The sequence below is a fragment of the Stigmatopora nigra genome, chromosome 22, assembly GCF_051989575.1.
Source record: "Stigmatopora nigra isolate UIUO_SnigA chromosome 22, RoL_Snig_1.1, whole genome shotgun sequence".
Classification (NCBI taxonomy): domain Eukaryota; kingdom Metazoa; phylum Chordata; class Actinopteri; order Syngnathiformes; family Syngnathidae; genus Stigmatopora; species Stigmatopora nigra.
In genome coordinates this window covers 7,809,752-7,829,400 of record NC_135529.1, presented here as the reverse complement: position 1 = coordinate 7,829,400, position 19,649 = coordinate 7,809,752, and the positions used below count along the sequence as shown (strand labels likewise).

The 19,649-nt window shown below is 37.7% G+C and overlaps 1 protein-coding gene across 5 annotated transcripts; it reads left to right on the top strand.

Moving 5' to 3' along the window:
* Positions 1-1,305: 1,305 nt before the first annotated feature.
* On the top strand, positions 1,306-19,344 carry slc4a5a (solute carrier family 4 member 5a). 5 transcript variants are annotated; one of them, XM_077744799.1, is made up of 26 exons: positions 1,306-1,504; positions 3,802-3,860; positions 3,964-4,182; positions 4,986-5,115; positions 5,262-5,422; positions 6,005-6,160; positions 6,487-6,597; positions 7,060-7,115; positions 8,757-8,914; positions 8,998-9,085; positions 9,718-9,872; positions 9,955-10,083; positions 10,489-10,663; positions 10,808-10,941; positions 11,479-11,750; positions 12,650-12,684; positions 12,950-13,141; positions 13,462-13,575; positions 14,115-14,276; positions 14,625-14,803; positions 14,940-15,012; positions 15,414-15,482; positions 15,897-16,070; positions 16,323-16,490; positions 16,565-16,623; positions 18,487-19,343. In XM_077744799.1, exons 2-26 carry the CDS (start codon positions 3,803-3,805, stop codon positions 18,662-18,664), a joined length of 3,405 nt encoding a protein of 1,134 aa, XP_077600925.1. In that variant the 5' UTR covers positions 1,306-1,504; position 3,802; the 3' UTR covers positions 18,665-19,343. The 5 variants fall into 5 exon arrangements, with proteins under 5 accessions (XP_077600925.1, XP_077600923.1, XP_077600924.1 ...); XM_077744797.1 differs by having other exon boundaries at positions 16,323-16,502; XM_077744798.1 differs by having other exon boundaries at positions 7,057-7,115.
* Positions 19,345-19,649: the final 305 nt, after the last annotated feature.

The window sequence follows — 19,649 nt, the reverse complement described above, 5'->3', positions numbered from 1 at the left end:
TATGAGTGGTTCAGCTTGAAAAAGTGATTCTGCATATTTCACCTCAGTCTCAATCCACCTTTTGGACTTCCTGTGTGGCTCTATTTTTTTAACTAGGTCTACAATGTCTTCTGTGTCTGTGCTTGCTACTGCAACTAAGGAAATTTCCCAAATATGAAATAAAATTCTAATCTAATATAGCATACGCTGTCTGTCACCCACTACCGCAATAAGTAACGTGTCTCAGTTAACGCAAACTTTAATTTCCATTTTTTTTAATATGGCTGCAGCCGACAATTTTCCATGTTTGAGCACCTTTGAATGATCTTGCATTATGTGGTGGGGGAAAGTTGATGAAGCAATCTGCAGTTAATTTCACACTGAATGCCTCATATGCCAAGATGTCTAAAGACCAGTTCACTTTTTTAGTCAGAAGGTTCTGCTGAATATTAAGACAGCAGACCTTGTGTAAATGAAATGACATACTTCATTTGCATCTTCATCTAAAAGATAGCTCACTGTACATGAAAAGTCCTAGACCATTACTTCTCAATTGATAACTATTCGATTTTAGTGATTTACTATCAATTGATTTAGTTTGACTGGTTTGTGCTATTGGAGTCAAGTGGGTTTTAAAAATGGGAATTGAGGTTGATCTGCTTGGGTTCTACACCCAAAAATGTCCATAATTTGTTGAAAACAAACTAAACAATTCCAAAACAAGTGGATTTTTTTTATATATCGTACTACCTGGTATATGTAGTTCTTAACAACAACAACTCAAAGTACAGTATTCCCTCGAATATCGTGCATAAGTAGACCAACATGTCCTCGATGATCGAAAAACCACAAAGTAGGATCACCACTATTTTAACTATAAATACCACAAGTGGGATTGTTTATTAACGATATTTACTTTTAAATCCCTAGGTTTGGAGATCCAGTCAAATGTTGTCCTAATTTATTTAAGAATATGGTTTCCTCAATATATAACACAAGCAAATAAAAATAAAAATAGTATGAAGGTATCGGAACACCACTGCAGTTGACTACAAAATCGCCCAAAAATAAAATGATGGTCGTTGTAAAGGGCTTTTTTTTGTTTTTTTTTGTTGAACTACTGTGTGGGGGCTAATTTAATTGTTCGGGTTTACCAAATAAAGTGACATAAGTGTATATTGACCTGCTGGTGGCATACATTGAGAGATTTCCTATGACGAGCTGATGTCAAGTGTACAGCATGTTTTGACATAACTTCCTGCCTGGGGGTCTTTGCCAGTCCTACTTTACCCGTTATTGAATCAACATAAGACAAACAGACAGACACAGAGAGGAAAGGAGAGACAGTTTGACAACCAAAATGATAGGAAGCAAGCAGAATGGAGTTTTTTCCTCTTTGTTTTGTTGATCTTATTCATAAATTTGCAGGTATTCCACTAGTATGTTTTTACTGATGTGAGCAAACAAGCTGTAAAGGTCATTTCCTCTTCACTTTTGCTTCATCTGGCTTGACAAACGAAAACAGGTAGGAATTTAATATTATACTTATTCTTTTATTCATGTTTACATATTTATAGTTATTTTACTATTGTGATGCTTCAGTTTGAAAACTTGATGTTATCCAGAAAAACAGATCAGTTTTGTATCCGGCCCCCCAAAATGAGTTAAAAACAACTGATTCACATAAAACTAAGAACAAAAAATGCGTTCCATATTGTTAGTTGTTATTTTTATCCATTAGATTTCTTTCTGCAATTTGTGCCCATTTGTTCTCTATTTTTGAATGTATACAATACTCTAATTTTCTATGTTATTATGTCATGCTGCTGTTTTTGTTGGTGTATTTTCTTTTTTATTAAACTAAATAACAACAGGCATTTTAATTAATTGTACACTATTATTTAATAAACTAGTCACACATATTACAGATATAGAACAATATATATGTCACCTAAAATATCTAATTATACATATTTTCTATATATCTAAAACTGAAATTTCCTGGTAAAGTTTAGGAACCTTTAAGTCATTTAAGTCCACAATTGTAAAAAGCCTTAAATTCCGTGGCAATACATGGATAAAATAGCTGGTATTTGTGAAAAATGAGGAAAAAATGTTTTTAAAAAAGTGTCTTATTCTCCTTTTGAGAGATTAAGTCAATAAATAGTCAACCATCTTGAAGATTTGAGCTCTTCTCTAATGAGCGGCATCATTTTCAGCTGGTCTGACATGCTTTCCCCAGGAGTTTTCACCCCATTAATTAACCTTCCAATCTGACAAACTAATGACCTTCCAATATAACACAAAATTGACATCTCCTGTAAATAGTTCCCCTTATTGCAAATGTATTTACATATTCCTTTAAAGTTGACAATTTTCTGTCAAATCTTGACTTCACAACTTCCAGCCTGAAGGTATTTAATAGAAAACCTTCTCTAAACAGCATTAAGCATAAATTTGTGTTTGATTACTTTTCCCCATCCATGATATCATTGACACTGATTTATTAGCAACAGCATAACAACGTTCTCAAAAGAATTCAGGGACTTTTTATACTTTAAAAAAGGTCAAATGACAAAAAATTGACACATTTTCGTGCATTTTTACTTTTCAATTCTGAGAAGGGCTCTTAAGAAATAACATTAGTAAAAATGTTTTTTTTTTTTTGATGGCTCTCCCTGTCAAAAAGGTTCCCAACCCCTGCCATAGTGAATGCCATCCTAGCACACGAAAACCCTATCCCATGCACATGCGAGCTTGACTGAGGCTCACGTTTAGTGTTGACAGGATGATGGCATTGATCCACTCTGCCTACTGAGTGTGAAGGACACTGATGTGACAGCACTAATTATTGAGGCAGGGAGCCACCAGTGTAAACATTGGCAAAATGTAACTCAACCCAGGCCATGCCAGGCCAAAATTACACCACATCATATCTTTTTTTGCACGTCAATTCCCTCTGGTAGGTTCACAATATAAAGGGCACTGTCATTCATTCATTTACTTAAAGCACTTATCCTTACAAGGGTCGCAGGTGGTGCTGGAGCCTATTCCAGTGATGTTGTCTTTAATGATTTAAAAAATAATTCATGCAAATGACCAGAAATGTGTCTATACACTCATTAATTTACATTTTTATGTTGTTATTGTTTTAAAAAAATTGGGTAATTAACATGTTCCACAAAATCATTAATGCTCTAAATGTGCTTGTGGTAAACCGTAAATAAGATGCATATCTATTTGTCATTGTAGTTAAGCTCTGCCTAGTAGAAACATGTTGGCCTTTTACTTTTCTGGTTACTCACGTTAGTTCCAATCATGTAAATTTCCATTGACTATGCCTGGCTTTTTAATTATTTCCCCATTGATTTACTGCCTAAGCCAACAGGCAGGTCAGTGTACAAGATCCCCTACCACTGTTGCTCTTGTTTGACTCTCATTCAATAGAACAAACACACAAAGAAAACACTTACAACACATTAACCTATGTATTTACATGTTTAATGGCATAAACACAGTATATTCAATAATAAGACCTCAAAAGGAAGAACACAAACCATTTTGTTATCGATTCAGGATATCACTTAGATTAACTTTATTCGACTATGTACTAAAAAAGTATTTTTTATCATAAAACCTTTGTTGGAAAATATTCTCTACATGCAATTTAATGTGAAGCAGCCTCAGTCACAAATACAACAAAAAGACTGCATTTGCCTACTTATAAAACCATTTCAAATTTTCTAAAACATAAACGAACAACTGACTTTAAAACCTATGTGAGCTTTATGATTACTAACTCACTCTTACCTACATTAAAAGGATGCAGCATGGAGACAGAGGGTCAGGAGTCTCGCACCTACGCTATGATGAACAAGAAGGTAAGCCATCAAGAAAAATCTGAAATTTCAATGGACCTTTTTGAAAAATAAATGAACAAACAATAATGGATATAATCCGCCACATTTCATTTTTTCCCATTAGATCATCAGTCCATCTACATTGGCGTCCCAGTTCCTCGAGGATATCGGCGTAAGCGCAGACGAAGGCGTTCAAGTCACGACAGCAACACGGACAGAGAAAGACGCTACAGCCGTCACAGACACCATGAGCCTGACCAGTATAACCAGTATAGAGACATAGACATGGAGGAAGGACTCATGGATTCGCGGGAACAGAGTCTCCAAGACATAAACCGCACAAGTAAGTTACTAGTCTACATATTTCCAAGTGCTCTATTATAGTTGGCTGTCTATATTCTGTATTTTAATATATCTATGTATTAGGAACATATTTATCAATACAGGAAAAAAAACATGAATGGAATCAGCCTTAGGTTGCTGTCAAGCAAGCATCAATATTATTGATAGCTGATGACAACACGTGTATTGCGTTTACATCTGCCTATATGTCTTTATATAGCTTCTTACCCTATAGCACTAGTGGTATGCTTATATATTATGCCTTACGTATAGGATAGAACATTGACTGGATTGTATTGCACATTCAGAGGTCACATGATTGAATATCCATAATGCTGATGTAGTTATGACTTTGTGCGCATGTGCTTTAGTTTTGTTGTCATTGCCATTTGGGGAAGAGATTCAACACAGGCAACACATCAGACCATCCAATATTTACCACTTCTGGGTCAAAGGTCAGCTAAAGCACATCCTAGACAGCCCAAATTTTAGGCAAGCTGCTATCTAGATGGGTGAATAGGAAAAGGAACTCAGTGATGTCACCACAATTATGACTGAATAAAAATGGATCATCATGTCAAACTATTAGCAGAATAGTATTTTTTTTCCTACCATGAATTGACATGATTCTACCATGAAATACTGAACAGTTTGATGTGTATTTTACATGTCACACTTGTAGTGTCTACACTCATAAGCCTAATAGTTAGTGTTGGATGTAGTTATGTGGAAATGGATGAAAGCTGGAGTATGCAGAAAGATATCAATGATGGTTCTACTAGTTTTTCTCTCATTTCCATCAAGTGTCTCCGGCAGCCGAGAGGCTTCGCTACATCCTGAGTGAAGATGATGACATGCCGACGCCGACACTCTTCACCGAAATGGACACTCTACAGCGAGAAGGGGACGAGTTGGAGTGGAAGGAGTCTGCAAGGTGAATCATCGAAACACTGCATACTTACTGTGTGGCTGTCTGCAATCGGATGCAAGCATGTTTGACCATTGGAAATACAAAATTCTGTTAACATGAGAGGCTTTTATATTTTTTCATGTATATTTCTCTTGTTTTTTGCTGTTTAGATGGGTGAAGTTTGAGGAGAAAGTTGAGGAAGGAGGCGAAAGATGGAGCAAACCACACGTGTCCACGCTGTCCTTGCATAGTCTGTTTGAACTTAGGACATGTCTTCAGACTGGAACCATTCTTCTGGACCTGGATGGTTATTCTTTGCCTCAAATTGTTGGTGAGCTATTCATGATTCAGATGGAAGTAGATTGGGATTCAACCTGTTGGGTGCACATAGTCATAGCTTAAAATGTCTGACCAAGTCCACAAAGGGTCAAGAAAGTGCAGTTTTTTTGTTTCAACAGACAGTTTAACCAATGATTTTTTTTTTTGGTGAAAGAAGCAGCACCTGTCGCTAATTGACTGATTGGAATTGGTTTGGCGTAATTTGCTTAAAAAGTTGAATTAACCCGAAGAATGAAGCTACAGCAGTAGAATTTATGAGACATGTTCAATGGGTTCTAGTGGGTATGCTGACATCACACAGCAAATATTTCAAACAGAGTGATTAAAGGGACATTTCACACCAATTTACGAGTGTAAAAGTGTTTTGCTAAATGGCAATCTCTATCTAGTATTACAGACAATAAAGAAATACCAATCAGCCACATTGTGGAAAGTAGCCTAACACAGTCTGGATAGATAGATGTGAGATTTGCATTCTCAAGTGTATGACTTTAGTGTACGTGTTAATATGAAAATCTATTTGTGTTTATGTATTCCTGTCTGCTTAATATTCAGAGCATCTCTGTTTTTATAGACGACATCATTGAAAGACAGATAGACGAAGGCATGATTTTGCCTGAGCTGAGAGACAAAATCAGTTTTGTTCTGCTAAGAAAACATCGACACCAGACCAAGAAGCCAATCCATCGTTCCATAGCAGACATGGGAAAGTCAAGTTCCTCCACCACCTGTGAGTACTGCAGTAATGCTCACATTAAAAACCTTGTTACCCGAGAATTGAATTGAAATTGCTTCATTACTCCACCTCCCATAATAAACCAAGCCATTACAGGCAAAACAAGCCTTCCTATTTCTTCTCCCTCCACTGGGTTTGTTTCAATGTGAATATGTTGACACCTGATTATCATTCCAACCTTTCTCCATTTGTGAAATCCAAGGTACCCACAGTGAATGTCTTAATGTGTGATGAGGTGCCATCAGTTTTCTATATATAGCATCCAAGGTGGAAGCTATTAGACAGTATCTTTGTTTTTATACATGTCTCTTGCCTATCAGCTCGTCCAGCAGGGCCCAAAGGCGCACCTGGTCCAGTGCCGGCGGCCAATTATAATCGATCCACGGAGGACCTCCGAGTTAAACAGCAATCCGGGAACTACGGCCGCTTGCGTGAGTGTCAAATATCGACTTGTTACTTCACTCTGAATGATCTACTCGATCAGGAGTCACCAACTCCGCTCCTCAAGGGCACCATCGAACCATTTCCTTCATCTCCCTTCTCGAATACACCTAAAGAAATAATCAGCATCGTTATCAAGGCTTCTGGAATGCTTGCTGTTGAGTTGATAATTTGATTCAGGGGAAGATATGGAAAACAGACTGGATAGCAGCCCTTGAGGACTGGAGTTGGCGAACCCTGTACTAGATAGATATTTGAAAGTATACTATGCAGTGAAGTCCTGCATATCTAGCATGGGCGAAGTGTTTTATGCTAAGCTTTAAATGAAAAAATTGTAGTCAGATGAAATGTTTGGTTTTAGGTTATGCGAATGCACATCCAGTAGATTGCTGATATTTGTACATAGCTGGCGGTTCAGGAATTACTTGAGATTTTTTGTTGTCGCCCAGCAGGTCATGCTCAAAGTCGAAGTATGAATGACATTGCAGATACTCCCAGCTCAGATCAGGTAAATCTTCAACATCATTATATTTGTAATTTGTAAATGTTTTTGCTACTGAAATCAATCTTCACCACAAAAGCATGTTGACTTTAATGACATAATATACATATGAAATCTATGTAAGGTCCTTGAATCAAAAACAATTGGCAGACTGTAATAACAGCAAATATAAAATTATAGGCCAAAATATGAATATCCTATTTTTATAAAATTATTGATCAACAACCCCAAAGACTATTTCCGAGACATAAAGGAGATTAACAAACAGAACTAAAACAAGCTCTTCTTTTTTTCAGTTCCTTGAAGCATAGAAACTATCCTTTTATCCCCCATGATGAGTGATGCCTAAATTCATTTTTTTCTCCTTTACAGTCTCGTAACATCTATTTTCTGCCTGGAAGCGTATCACTGTAACATTCATTTCCTTTTTTGAAGCTTTGAATTATTGTTGAGATGAGCTCTAATAGTTCACTGTGGTGTTGAATTGATGCTTCATAGGCTGAGTACCATCACTGTTTGAAGGTGACAGCCAGCCGGTGATAGAGGAAGTGCGCACACTCATAACACATTTATTTCCAGGCCTTACACAGTGTGTCTTATTAAACTCATTGAGGTTTGGACGGATGTGCTGCTTACTCCTTCCACTTATCCTTTTTTTCAAAAGTAGCTCAAGAATAGATGTTGACATGCCAGCAACAAATTAGAATAACTTTGTTTGGCATGTACCCTGCAATTGGCTGACTACCAATTCAGGGTGTATCTCCCCTTTCTGCCCAAAATTGGCTGTAATAGGCTTTTTAGGACCTTTGTGAGGAAAATGCATGAATTGTAAATGCTATTCCATCACCCCCTTAAGCTCCGCCCCTGCGTGACAATGGAAACGGAATAGTTAGCTGCATGGTCTGTGTCAGTATTGATCTGCTTTAAAAAAAAGAAGAATATTGTACACGTGTTCAGTCCTCACATGGCACTACTAAATCAGGCTGTGGGTTATTGGCAAAGCTCTCGTGATATTGAATTCTATTGTGCTGGCAAATCGTTAAAGCACCTGCGCAGATGCACCATTGTTAAACAACTTTACTGCACCAGGAAAGTTGGATACATAACTATAATTGTTGGTTTTAATCATCATCATTGAATATTGTATATAGCACGGAATGTAAGTAGTATTACTATGTCCAGATTCATATTTTTACCAAAGGGAGAACTTGTGGGGAGTGGGTAGCAATGCACAAAAAGAGGGATGATAGGTCAGATTGGAATGTGATGGAGTAAGTGCCCAAACAGCGTCAGTAAAGTCTTTTTGGAAAAACCATCATTAGGACAAATCACCTTTGAGTATACAGTTGACAACTTTCTATTACATGCCATGCTGATGAATGTAAGTCAGAGTAAAAATACATAAATAAAATGCCCAAAAGTCATGTAAGTGAGAGAAGTGTACCGCTTGGTGAAAATGGGACTGAAGTTAAAGTGATTTCAGCTAAATTGTTGTTGTTTTTTTACTGTGAGGAGGCATTTTTAAAGGTGTAATATTGTCACTCAGGCATACTTTACTTGCCATCTGTGTCTTTGTTGAAACAAAATCAAAAATTCCTCTTGCGTATATGGAACACTGTCTCAACACTATGCCTCTGCCTTCCTTAGTTGAGAAACAAATTCATGAAGAAAATCCCCAGAGATGCTGAGGCCTCCAACGTGCTGGTGGGAGAGGTGGATTTCCTCAATAAACCCTTTGTTGCCTTTGTTCGCCTGTCTCAAGCCACAACACTCGGGGGTCTGACGGAGGTGCCCGTACCCACCAGGTGAAATGGCTCATATTGTGCCGATGTCACGTAGCAAATGTGTCCCAATGCAGGTTGCTCATATTTGTCTCATCACCACACAGATTTCTGTTCATTCTCTTGGGACCGCAAGGAAAGGCCAAGTCGTATAATGAGATAGGCCGAGCCATAGCAACGTTGATGGTCGATGATGTGAGTCATTTCAAGTTATTTTGACATTCAATCTGATATGATCTCCTGGAAAACCAAAAACTGAAGAGGATGCCAAGGTTGTGTTGTTTGTAAAAGCCTGTGTATTTTTTTTTAGTTCATATTAGAAAAATAATGTTTTACAGATGGCAATATACATGATAAAATGGATATGACCTGCAGTATGTCAACTATCTGAAACCGATATTCATTCTATATCAATGTTTAAATGTGTAGTATCACTACCTTAAAGTGATAACATTTTAAATGACTTTATTTAAAGTTTGAATAGTTTAAAAAGGGATTTCAATAGCTTTAAAGGTTAATGACCCAACCCAAATGATTTTCAATGTTCATTAATGATCATTTATGATGTAATTATCACGTTTTGTGCGGGTGAGATTGAATTGAAGCTCCAAAATATTGTTAACATTTGCTTTTTAGATTAGACTAGAACTTTATTTCATCCCGTATGTGGGAAATTTGTATGGTTGCAAGACAGTAGTAAGCACAGACACAGAAGACATTGTAGACCTAGGCTACCTAAAAAGTTCAAATAATTCATTCTTTATTATATTATTTGACCCTAGGAAAATGACCATATAAAAAAGTGAAATAATGTATTCCTACTTTAGCTCTTTAGCGATGTAGCGTACAAAGCCCGAGACCGAGAAGACCTCATTGCGGGAATAGATGAGTTTTTGGATGAGGTGATTGTGCTTCCACCTGGGGAATGGGATCCTAAAATCCGTATTGAGCCGCCTAAGAAAATTCCATCTGCCGACAAAAGGTAAGACTTATTTTGACTCACCCTGAGAAGTGCACAAATTTGAACAGATTTACGAAAAAGTATTTCATTTTGACTCCTTTAGGAAGTCAGTTTTCTCTTTAAACGAACTGGGGCAAATGAATGGGACAGCTGGTGGAGGCGGAGGACTGGCTGAGGATGAGGAAATGCCAGCACAACATGAACTGGGAGAGGAACTGGCATTCACTGGACGGTGGGTTTCCAAACACATTATGACTGTTCAGTCATCCTTTTTGTATTTTTTAGGCTTCCCCGAGGGGCCGTATTTATTTGTTTTGCAATTACAACCCACTAAAAGAAGCGTGCATTCCTCAGAGCTAGAAAAGATGTTGACCAATAAAGCGCTGCCTCATAATTTGAGAGCAGATGTACTAGTTTAACACAAAATAAACGACTCTCTTCAAATTAGTGCGAGTACCAATACTATAATGACATCACAGGTACATATTACAGAGTACTTAGATATAAGGTGCCTACCCAAGATGATCGTGTGGCGTCCAATCATCCGTGTGCTGTGAATTTCCACGAGTTTGTCGCTAGTAGACAACCACATCTCACAATTTAGCTCATTAAATTGTGTGCCTTGTTTTTGTGTTAGCTTCTGTGGTGGCTTGTATCTGGATATCAAGCGTAAATTGCCATTCCTGCCAAGCGATTTCTACGAAGGTTTCCACATTCAATCCATCTCTGCTGTACTTTTCATCTATTTGGGATGCATCACCAACGCCATCACCTTTGGCGGCCTGCTGGGTGACGCCACAGACAACTATCAGGTGAGAGAGTCATTCTTTTTGTTTTGCCGCATAAATATCAAGACTTAACTCCTGTGGATTCCCATTTAACAATGAAATAAAGGCTCAGGCGTCGACTCATCCTCTTGCAATTTTACCCACGTTTGTCTCTCTCATCCTTCACAGGGTGTGATGGAAAGTTTTTTGGGTACAGCTCTTGCTGGGTCTGTGTTTTGTCTGCTGGCGGGTCAGCCCCTCATCATTCTCAGCTCAACTGGACCCATCCTCATCTTTGAAAAGCTCCTTTTTGAATTCAGCAAGTGAGTCTTGTTTGCCAACTAAAGACACTGCAGTAGATTTGAATGAATGGGATGTCTCGTATAATGGGTGGTAGCACACCGATGCTGTTTTCAAATTTTAATTATAAAACGGTTCGTTTGAATCTGAACAAGCTTGAAATTGATCATTTAGGAAAAATGAACTGTTTACAGTATGATGATCCTTGTTCTTGAAAGAAAAGATATTCCTTGAACTGCTTAAGATATTCCTTCTCCTTGGCGGACTTTTGGGTCTTCACTATTTGATATTTTAGAGCACAGGTGTCAAAGTGGGGGCCCGGGGGCCAAATTTGGCCCACCGCATCATTTTGTCCGGCCCTAGAAAGTAAATCATGACTGCAGACTTTCTGTTTTAGGATCAAATTCAAAGTAAGAGTATAGATGTATATTAAATTTCCTGATTTCCCCCTTTTTAAATCAATAATTGTAATTTTTTTGCATGTGAAATTGAGCCTGCGAACCATCCCGAGTCTGACACCCTTGAGCATGATTTTATCCTCTGATTTCTCCATCCTCAAGGAATAACAACATCGATTACATGGAGCTGCGCTTGTGGATCGGCATCCACTCATGCTTGCAGTGTTTCCTCCTGGTGGCAACCGACGCCAGTTATATTATCAAGTACATGACACGTTTCACGGAAGAGGGCTTCTCCAGTCTCATTTCATTCATCTTCATCTCGGACGCCATCAAGAAGATGGTGGGCTCTTTCAAATACTACCCCATCAACACCAACTTCAAGCCAGACTATGTCACCGCTTACAAGTGCGAGTGCTTGGCGCCGGACCCGGGTGAGTTTATCCCTTCATTTAGGCAAGAGTATACACTGATCATAAAGTTGACACATTAAGTATAAGAGAAACTTACTGCTCAGCAAGAAAACAAACTTCTATGTAAATAAGTATGGAAATTCTTTCAAGGATGTGTTTCTGATTCAGATCATATGTTAAACAGGTTTTGAACAAGGTAGAGTGAGATATTCATTCAAGGCTAACTTTTTTTTTTTTAGAAAAGTACTATAAAATAAAAGCAAGGACATGAATTTGCCCTAGTCAGCCTTCAAAAAACTGTCTTATAATGTCAAGTTCTGCATATTATTGTTCTCCTCTCCTTCTTCTATGATAAATAGGTGATGATTCATATGTAGCAAATTTTACAGTTACAATAGAGAGTAAAAATATCTATAATAATAAAATATGTGGTCACTGGGAAGGTGGGATAAGAGTAAAAACTGCCTTTTAAAGAGTTCTCCACATAGTTGGTATGCTAATAATAATTTTAAAAAAAGTCAAGCATGGTTTTGACTCTATTTTCTTACAATTTGCTCTCAAAACAACAACAAAAAGCAAAGATGAGTGTCACAAATGATATTTGAAATTCAAAATAAATGTAAATGATACAGCATGAGTAAGTATAAAGCATGTTGTGATTTTAACAAACATTGATTTCTGTAACTGATTTGTCCCTCATTTGTTTTGCCATGCTTATCAAATATGGCTGCTATCTCTTCAAAGTGAGTCCACCCCCTTTTCTTTTTTAATTGAACGGCATGCCCCGCATTTTGCAGCATTCTCATTATGTGCATTATTTCTTCTCTATTCCCTTCTGTTTCCCTCCTCATCTTCTTTTTGATGTCTCCTTAAACACTCGGCCTCAAAACAGTGGCTGCAAATCATCTTCACTGGTTTAGTTCCCATGCCAGATAACAGCTCTAGTGTCTCTGGGGTAAGTGAGTCTTTTCAATGGGTTATCATCATTTACTTCTTTTTTTTGTTTTACAGACATTCCTTTAATTCAAGTATTTCCTTTCCTTTTTTACCATCCTTCCCATCATGCTCACACTGCCAATGTCTTGTGTGGATTGCAATGTCACATCTTTTTTGATAAATAAGCTTTTAGAAATTACAAAGGCAAAAAAAATTCATACTGTTATCTTCCTTTCCCCCCCCCCCCACCCTGTCTTTTTCTATGTACCACTACCACTCAATAGTTAAATGTGACAGCTCTGGACTGGAGCCAGCTGAGTAAGAAGGAGTGTGTGAAGTATGGGGGCTCTTTGGTGGGCAATTCCTGCAAGTATGTCCCAGATTTGGCTCTCATGTCCTTCATCCTCTTCTTCGGAACGTATTCCATGACCGTCACCCTCAAGAAATTCAAGTTTAGTCGCTACTTTCCCACCAAGGTGATCATGCCATCCACAAATATCCACCTCAACCTTCATTTAATTAAAAATATCTACCGTCTATTCTCATAAACAGTGTTTGTAAGCTCTTTCACCACCTTTGACAGTGATAGACATCTATTTAATTGAGTTTATGATGAGTAGATGTCCAAACTGTTTGAACTAAGAGGAGGGCAGGGAAAGAATATTTGTTTTTTAGTTGCTATTTTCCCTGTTTAAATGATATCTTGTCAACTTTGTCTAGTTGTTCCAGTTGTATATTGTTTTTTTTAAGCATGTGGTTAGTAATATTGTTTGTTTATTTTTGTCTTTTGTTTCAGCTGAGGAAACTTATCAGTGACTTTTCTATCTTCATGTCAATTATGACCTTTGTGGGCCTTGACATGCTTATAGGCCTCAAAACTCCCAAGTTAATTGTGCCAACGGAATTCAAGGTACACTCTTAAGTTTTTAACATTGGTTTAAAGAGATTGAATAAATAACAGTTATCTTAAATAGTTAGTTTTTTGCATAGCTTCATTTGATCATACATGAAAAAAAAAATAGTGCATAAACTTGAATCTGCAAATCATTTTCTAAACAGAAGAAACATTCAAAGATTGATGACATCAGTGTAAGGACTCAGGTACTCTATTTATAAAATACTACTGTGAAAATAGACATCTAAATGAATAACTTGAATGGAGTTTTCAATTAAATCGTAATTCATCGCACGAAAGGGTCAAATAAATCATCTTATTTCACCAAGAAAAAATAAAACGGACAGTTTTTAGTAATCTCACAGATACATATCTCATTTCTAAATGCCCTTTAGTACTCCATTGATGCCTGTATAAATCATCTTTGCCATCTACTGGTCATTATCGATCAGTAAAATTGTTTCCACATTTGATTTGCACAGTGGAGCAGTGCTTTAATATTTAATGAATAATGTATTTCTTAAATGAAAAGGCTTGTGTTTTTTTCTAAATAGCCTACTCGTCCGGATCGCGGCTGGATTGTGTTGCCGTTTGGGAAGAACCCATGGTGGGTTTACTTGGGCAGTTTTGTTCCAGCTCTCCTTGTCACCATCCTCATCTTCATGGACCAGCAAATTAGTGCTGTCATTGTCAACCGCAAGGAGAACAAACTGAAAGTAAGTGTACTTCTGGACCCTGGAGTTTTACTCTAGTACTAGACCATCTTTTTTTAAATGACATTTTAATATTTCTTAATACATTCCTTTTTACTTTACTTTGTACTATACTTTTTACTTTAATGAGGAGTGATGAGTATGTTAATACTTTAGTCCTTTTTTTCTGTTTATGTTTCATATGTACTGTTAACGGATGCACTTTTTTATATGTATCTTATCTTGTCCTGACCCGGCCCATCTGTCAAAGTCAATGTGGCCCCCAGGCCCAAAAGTTTACACACCCCTGTACTAGACCTTCCATAGTCCGCAGGAATTTAACTAATTCCGTATTATTATTACACCTGACAGAAAGGATGCGGCTACCATTTGGATCTCTTCTGGGTGGGTGTCCTGATGGCCACTTGCTCTTTCTTGGGTCTGCCTTGGTACGTAGCTGCCACCGTCATTTCCATCGCTCACATTGACTCCTTGAAGATGGAAAGCGAATCCAGCGCCCCCGGAGAGCAGCCTCAGTTTCTCGGGGTCAGGTCAGCAACCGTGAAAAACACTTGGAAGTCTGAGTTATATACCCGCGGAGTGAATTCTTTTGCCAAGAAGTTAATATCAGGGGAGAAAGAACATATTTTGACTCGTCTGTGTTTGCCGATTATTTTAATTTTGCAGAGAACAGCGAGTGACGGGAATTCTGGTTTTTGTTCTGACTGGAGTCTCCATCTTTCTTGCTCCTATTCTAAAGGTATTTAAAAAAAACTACTGGAAATTAATGAAAAAAGTGAAGTTCTGGTTGTATATTTTGATTTTATAACACCACACCTAACATTAATAATAAAAGAGTGACTATAACATGTTTGTCAAGTAAATAATAAACAGAATCATTGATCTCGTGAAGTTTGGCCATTTTGACATCAATTCAAGTTCAAAATGCCCAATATGGCGCCGCTCAGATCTCATAGATTATTAGGGAATCATTTTGTTAACTTCCTATTTATTATTTGATTCTTATTGAAAGCCCGTCAATACATAATTTTGTGGAGGGGGTGCAAACACATCATTTAACATTGAAACACTGCATTCTAGCTTTGTACATCATCTTATAACCTTTTTATACTCTCACCCAATTGTCCTTCCTTTCTTTAGTTCATCCCCATGCCTGTGTTGTACGGTGTCTTCCTCTACATGGGAGTAGCTTCCCTCAGCGGAATTCAGGTATTCCACACATCAACACATTTATATTCCTTTTGCTAATTGATGGAAAGCAGAAAATTAAGTCACAAACCAAATAACAATCAGGTCCACCATTGGAAATGTATTCCTTTTGATAAATGAAATCTAAGTCATCAAGACCCTCAATCAAGATAAGTCAATTGGGACAGCCTCATAGCTCTTTTATTGTAGATGATTCGATTACGCCGGTGTGAGCTGTTACAGCAAAAGCCCATAATAGTCAGTGATTGCTCATTCATTTTAGAAGTCTCCATTCGATTAACTTCTTCACCCTTTAGCCACATGCTTAAATAATTCAATCTGTTAAATTGCATTCCATCTGAGCCTGTATAACAAGTGACCCGAGATAACTTTTTTTGCAAACTGATACCACTTCTTCCCCATCGCCATTCGTAGTTCTGGGACCGGATCAAATTGTACATGATGCCGTCCAAGCATCAACCAGACCTGTCCTATCTGCGCCATGTTCCTCTGAGAAGAGTCCACCTGTTCACTTTGGTTCAGATTATATGCCTGGCTGTACTTTGGACGCTCAAATCTACGTTTTTAGCAATCATCTTTCCAGTTATGGTAGGTAACAATCATTACAGTCACTTTTTGGGCGTTCCGCGTTTTCGTTTTATTATTCAAATAATTAATCGCCTACAACTGAGGGCGAAGGACGTCCAATCTAATCCTGCTTTAGAAGTACCGTGACTCAACCAGCGACATATATGGAGTATAAAATTGAATCATGTTAATGCCGTTTTTAAAATGCCATTCAAGTACATAATTTTAAGACTAATCCTGGCGCGAATTTCAAAATATCGCACCAAATTTCAGATCCTGGGCCTGATGCTCATCCGCAAAATTCTGGACATGGTCTTCTCCCAGCACGACCTGGCTTGGCTGGATGATCTCCTGCCCGAGAAAGAGAAGAAGAAGAAAGACGATGATAAGAAAGGAGGAAAAGACAAGAAAAAGTCCAAATTAGAAGCCAGTGCAGACGAGGTAAGGAGAAAGGTGAGATTTTGCTACTCCCTGCAGGCCAGGCACTGATATTTTATGTGTGTGGCAATTTTCAGGAAAAGTACAGCCCTTACTCCAACCACTCGCCAAGTTCCGATTCAGACTTGGATCGCAGGTACTGTGTCCTCAAACTGCACATCCCCTACAAAGATTTGGTGTATCCTGATGTTGCACAGTCTGAGTGGGGGGCATACTGCCAGCCTTCTGCCACACCTCATGCTCTTTAACATACATACACACACACACACACACACACACACACACACACACACACACACACACACACACACACACACACATATATACACATGAAATGTATTATTGCATTCATTTGGGTCAATATTCTCTCCTGTGATTAAAAAAAGGGTTATATTAGCTGTGAGCAGACAAGGCCTTTCCCCCAATCAAATGATTTGAATTAAAATAAATTCAATTAAAGACATAAATAACATTGATTCGACCACAACATTGCTTTCAACTCAATAGTGTGGAATATCTTGTTGTGTGTTAAACTTCAAATACCGCAACATTACTTTTTAACACATTTAACACTTTCAAAAGTGATTCAATACATATTGAGGGAGAATTAATTAATATTTTTTGGATTGTAAAACATAGTAAGTAAGTAAATGTATTTATGCTACTGAAAGAATTGAAAAAGACTGAAAAAAGTATAACATGACATTAGCTAATTTCTCTACAAATGGCGCAAAGTACTGGATAATACCTCAAATATAATTATTACCGATTTATATTCACTTCAGTTGCCAAAATCCAATTTGAGTGTAATAATTAAAGATAAAATGTGTCTCTAGTCAAGGTTCTGGATCATATTATATAATATACTCTAATCATTCTTGTAGTATTGGATGGCCTGCAAAGATATTTTTTGTAGTATTTGAAGATGTAAATAACAAAGACATGAAGACACGACTATAAGAGAAATTCTCTGTACATTTCTCTTGCATTCAATGTCCTCTCCATGCAATTTAAGGCAATGCAGATCATTTTAATCCAATTTTCTGTGTAATGTTTGCTCCTTTTCTCCCTTTGCTTTAGTTTTTAGTGAATGTTTCATCAAATGTGCACGGGGATTCATTTTGTGGACATTGTATTTTTCCTTAGTGTTGCGTTTGATGTGATATAAACTGTGTAAATATATCAATGTTTGGTGTATATCTGCTGTCAGGATGTTAATTTTAACTCTTTTGTGTTTTGGAGTGATGAAAATAGATGAAGTTAATGAAGATTTTTAGCTTATATAATTTTAGACCCTATGTAAGGAAAAGAGTATTTTGGTTGTTTCTTTTTTTTCCATCTATGTTCCAAATCAGCAATTTTAGTGGATCCTGTGGGTACTTTAGTCACTTCTGTTTCCCCTAGTAAGAGTACAGTGGATCATAATGGAGGTGAATTTTCTGCAAAAGTAGCTTACGTTTGGCGAGAGAGGGAAAAACTGACTTGGAAATGGAAGTGAAATTAGTGCAAAATTTCACTTTCAGTTGGAGGAAAAAAAATGTACTAGGAAGACCAACTTGTAGTTTGACAAGAAATATATTTAATACAACTATATAAACTCAAAGAAGAACCCAAGTGACTTCTAGTGGCTAAATTCTACAAGTACAAGTTCTAATTCTGCAACTACCAGTGAAATGCAGTACTCCAAATCCACAATTATGGCTACAATTTCTATTTATACAACCTCATATTATCTTCAAGTTCCTCTCTAAAAGTTTCTTTTGCAGCCAATTTATTTCCAATGATCCATATGGTCATTTTCTCTCAATACATATCTCCCTTTCCTTGTGTGCAAATGGCCTAGTGTGTCTGCATTGCTTTGAAAGAGGCATGGTTTGGAAAGAAAGCAAATTGGACATTACAATTTCACTCGATACATCTTTTTCATCCCTCGGCGTCTTCCCTCGTCCCGGTTTTGCCCGAGTGCGTGTGAGGTAATCGGCGCTTGCCCTTCCTTCAGCATTACTCTCCACCTGAAGATCTCCTGTCCGTCATCTCCGGCCATGCCAATGGGGCGAGGAATGACCTGCCCCGTCCCGCAGGTCAAGATAGAGATGGAGTCCGAAGATGACGACGACGACGACTCGGATACGGACCACCGCAGGCCGCGAGATGTGAGCAGCGAGACCACCTTGTGAAATCGCCAAGTGGATTTCTTGATGTTTGTGAAGCAAACTGAAGGAGGCCCAGACTCCCTCTGAAACTCCCTGGAAACATTTGAACTCTCACAAATGTATAGAAATTGTATGTATTTACATATTGCCAAATATAATCGTGCTGTGTTATTTGACCTGTGATTGGGTGGCCACCGATTCAGGGTGTGTCCCCCGCCTGGTGCCTGTAGTTAGCTGGGATAGGCTCCGGCACCCCTTGTGAGATTAAGCGGTTCAGAAAATGAATGAATGATTATTTCCCGTGACATAAATTGTTCTGCTATTGTAATAGGCCAACAGTTCAGAGATGTATTTAATATTACAGAGTATTTGCATAATATTGTAAAGTTATTTGTGCATTTTAAATAGTTTTCTTTCTATTATTTGTTGTTCTCCCAAGCTTGTCAGTTGAACTTACTGGGCATTTACCTGGAACAAAAAGAAACAACCAAAATGTCTTGATGTTGTTATGGTTTTAATTTGCATATTGTACAGTTCTGGTGTGCAAATTCATGAATGAAAGATTAACAAATTAAGGAGTATGCCTTTTGGCAAATGTGTCAAAATGCCCACCAGTTGCTCTACCTAATATGCTATTATTAAAATACTGTATTATAAAATACACTGTTTTGTATGTTAATGTGTCAAAATTCCAGGTTAATCCATGACCATTCATCTTGATATGTTCAATGGTGTGAACGGTGTGTACGTGTTGCACTGTGGTATAGATAACTCAAGTTTGAATCCTCTTTCAATGTAGTTGATTATATATGGACTTAAATTTGTCATGTTTTGTGTTGTTTTTCTGCCTTCCATGTGATTGTCCATTGTTTACACCTGTTGTTGCCTCCCCTAGATGGCTCAGCCTATCCGCTGCCTCCTTTGTCAGCCACCCGTTTCCCATCCCTGAGAATTAAGCTCCCTTTGTTCATTTCTTGTTGTGTCTTCATCAACGTTTGGTGTGATCCTA